This window comes from Mercurialis annua, linkage group LG3 (genome assembly GCF_937616625.2).
Source record: "Mercurialis annua linkage group LG3, ddMerAnnu1.2, whole genome shotgun sequence".
Classification (NCBI taxonomy): domain Eukaryota; kingdom Viridiplantae; phylum Streptophyta; class Magnoliopsida; order Malpighiales; family Euphorbiaceae; genus Mercurialis; species Mercurialis annua.
In genome coordinates this window covers 11,601,126-11,604,096 of record NC_065572.1, presented here as the reverse complement: position 1 = coordinate 11,604,096, position 2,971 = coordinate 11,601,126, and the positions used below count along the sequence as shown (strand labels likewise).

The 2,971-nt window shown below is 36.8% G+C and overlaps 1 protein-coding gene across 1 annotated transcript; it reads right to left on the bottom strand.

Annotated features, from left to right (window-relative positions):
- Window positions 1-251: 251 nt before the first annotated feature.
- On the bottom strand, window positions 252-1,091 carry LOC126672260 (uncharacterized). Its single transcript, XM_050366210.1, has 3 exons — window positions 950-1,091; window positions 708-872; window positions 252-607 (listed from the first exon to the last, which is right to left on the bottom strand). Exons 1-3 carry the CDS (start codon window positions 1,089-1,091, stop codon window positions 252-254), a joined length of 663 nt encoding a protein of 220 aa, XP_050222167.1.
- Window positions 1,092-2,971: the final 1,880 nt, after the last annotated feature.

Genomic DNA, 2,971 nt, shown 5'->3' with positions numbered 1-2,971 from the left:
TCCATATCAATAAGCCAAGGGTCTTGCCACACTCTCGTGCTTACACTATCCCCAATACGAATTCTAGCCCCTTTTCTCATAACCATTTGAGACACGAAAATGCTACGCCGCACATAACTAGGATTGACCCTAGTTTAGCTTCTAAAAAAGATGAATTCGGAAAAATTTTTACTTTAAAAATTCCAACCATTAAATCATCTTTCATAGAGATCAAACACCACGCTTGTTTGCCCAACATTGCAATATTAAAATCACGGATTTTTTTCCAAACCACCAAACTTCTTAGGCAAACATAGTTTGTTCCAACTAGCCCAATTAATCCCTTTCCTCTCCCATTGGTTTCTCCCCCACCAAAATAAATTCATCATCCTTTTAATCTCATCACAAAGCCCATTAGGAATTAAAAAGACATTCATAATATACTTCGGAATGGATTGCGATATAGACTGAATACAGACCTCCTTCCCACTTTTGGAATGGAATTTAGCATTCCAACCCTTCCCTTTTTGTCGAATTCTATCTTTAATAAAGTGAACATTTTGTCTCTTGTTTCTCCCTATAAGAGATGGAAGACCGAGATACTTCCCTTGATCCACCGTGACTTTTACTTAAAGAATTCCTGCCAAAACAGCCCCGCTAGACATTTCTACTAAGCATAAGATTAGACTTAGCGAAATTAACCCTCTACCCAAGAAATGCTTATAAACGATCAAGGACCCTTTTAATTTCCTCCGCCTCCTCCAAGCTTGCCCGAAAAAACAAGTAACAACAGTCAGTAAAAAACAAGTGACTGACTGCTGGAGCTCCCCTACAAACTCCTATACCGTGAAGTCTACCATTCTGTTCACTCTCAATCAACAAACTAGTCAACCCTTCAACGCAAATGAGGAATAAGTAAGGCAAAAGAATATCGCCCTGACGAAGACCTATTCTAGGCACAATCGGGTACATCTCAAAATATCTCCAATGCTAGTGTAACGAATAGACATAAGAAAAGCATTTGTCAGGTCTACCCATCTTGAGCTAAAACCCAGATTCAGCATCATGACTCTAATAAAGTCCCATCTAACTCTATCATAGGTCTTGCTCATAGCTATTTGTCACGACCCAAGTTGAGTCGAGACCAGCGCTAAGGAATGGGAATGGTACCTCCGAAACCTGTAGCAAGCCTAAAATCATAAAAACATTTTCGCAAATAACAATCATATAAGGACAAAACAGTCGAAAGCAAATGCACAACATATATAAAAATATATACACCAGTCGATCGATCAAACATATGGGCTTCGAAATTCCGTACCACGTATGTACTAGCTCCATGATACTATACACATACTAGTGTTTCTAGGTCATATCACGAGCAACTGACCCCGTGAAACAAAATACAACAACTGGCGTAGCCTACAAAAGGTATAAACAAAGACAGCACATATATATAACAAACACAATAAACTGTTGTCAAGGCCACGACTCTGTCAACTCAGGACTACTACTGCTGCTTTACGGAAGTTGTTGGTAATTTTACTTCACCAACTTGTAATAAAAGTGGACTTTAAGTCCGGGTTGTCGAACCCACGAGGAATGTAGAGTTATGATGAGAATGAGTTTAGTTGTCACTCAATTCGTTTAGCACACAAATAGCATGAGTTGCAATAACACTAACTTAACAAACTAAAAGTAAAGAAGTACTCAATTAAGCAAATAATTAAGAAACGATTAACTAAACAATGGAATAAACAAGAAGTAAAAATTGTTTAAGGGTTGCTAATCAAATCTATGAATCCTAGGTAACCGGGGGTTGTTTGAAATATTGGTTTGGGTCAAGTCTTTCTAAAATGCCTAATCCGCTCTCTCGAGTCCGCAATTAGAGCTAATTGAAATTATATTAATATACCGAAATCTAAATCGCTCTCGCGTAATTAGATTTCGATAATACCAAACGAATCTAATCACGAAGCTAACTTATAACCAAATAAAACCTAAACCGCTCTCGCGTGATTAAGCCTTAAACATATGATTTCTAAATCTGACTAATTAAGTGACCCTCGCCTAAGCAATTAGTCCAAAAACCATAGATTAGGAGATCAATCTAATCTAGGTCAATAAGCACAAAAATCACATCAAACCCTAATTACAAACCACCCCTAATCAACTAATCATCACACAACTATCATAAGCAACCCCCAAACAAGGGGTTTAGCAAACCATAACTACTCTAACATTAATCACTAAACAACATTCAATAAACATATTAAAAGTAAGAAAGATTACCTTAAGTAGGTTGTAGAGCACTAACATAAACAAGATAATGAAGATTCAATAATAAAAGCTTGCATTAATAAGGATCAATCCCAAAAAGAACAAAATCTGGAAATTCTTTATGAAGAATACCAAGAATAATAAAGATTTTCACATAAAAGTGAGAGCAAAAGGAATTACAACTACACTAAAATTGATGTCTCCTACACTAATGATACATACCCTAAAAATAGAGATAAAAGTGTTTATATAGTACTCTCCAAAAAGGAAATAAAAAACAACCTATTACATGAGTGTTTGGCCAAATAAGGAAGTGGGCCTCAAGTCTTGTGTCTTCAAAATTCGAAATCTGAGCCCAATGTTTAACCCTTGTCTCGATCGAGACATTCATTAAAGGAATGTGTCTCGATCGAGACAAGCTTCTCCAAAAGCTACTGCCTGAAATTCCTCTCTTGTCTCAATCGAGACACTTCCATAAATGTCTGTATCGATCGAGACAGGCTTCAATCATGGCTTTTTCGATAAGACTTCGCTCCTTGTATTCTTTGTCGATTCCTTCACATTCTTTGGCCAAAAACGCTCCAAAATTCTCCAAAACGCTTCAATGCCCTGAAAAGCTCAAACACATAATAAGGCACACAAACACCTCAAAATGCACGGTAAATAGCATAAAAACGTAATGAAACTATTCGAGTAAATAGGAGTATTTTAC

What these genes read in the sequence shown, in the direction of transcription:
- LOC126672260 (XM_050366210.1), bottom strand. Translation starts at nt 1,091, where the DNA reads ATGAGCAAGACCTATGATAGAGTTAGATGGGACTTTATTAGAGTCATG. An exon ending in CATTGGAGATATTTTGAGAT is followed by an intron (nt 873 to 949) that starts GTACCCGATTGT and finishes TTTGCGTTGAAG; the next exon opens with GGTTGACTAGTTTGTTGATT. An exon ending in AATTAAAAGGGTCCTTGATC is followed by an intron (nt 608 to 707) that starts GTTTATAAGCAT and finishes GAATTCTTTAAG; the next exon opens with TAAAAGTCACGGTGGATCAA.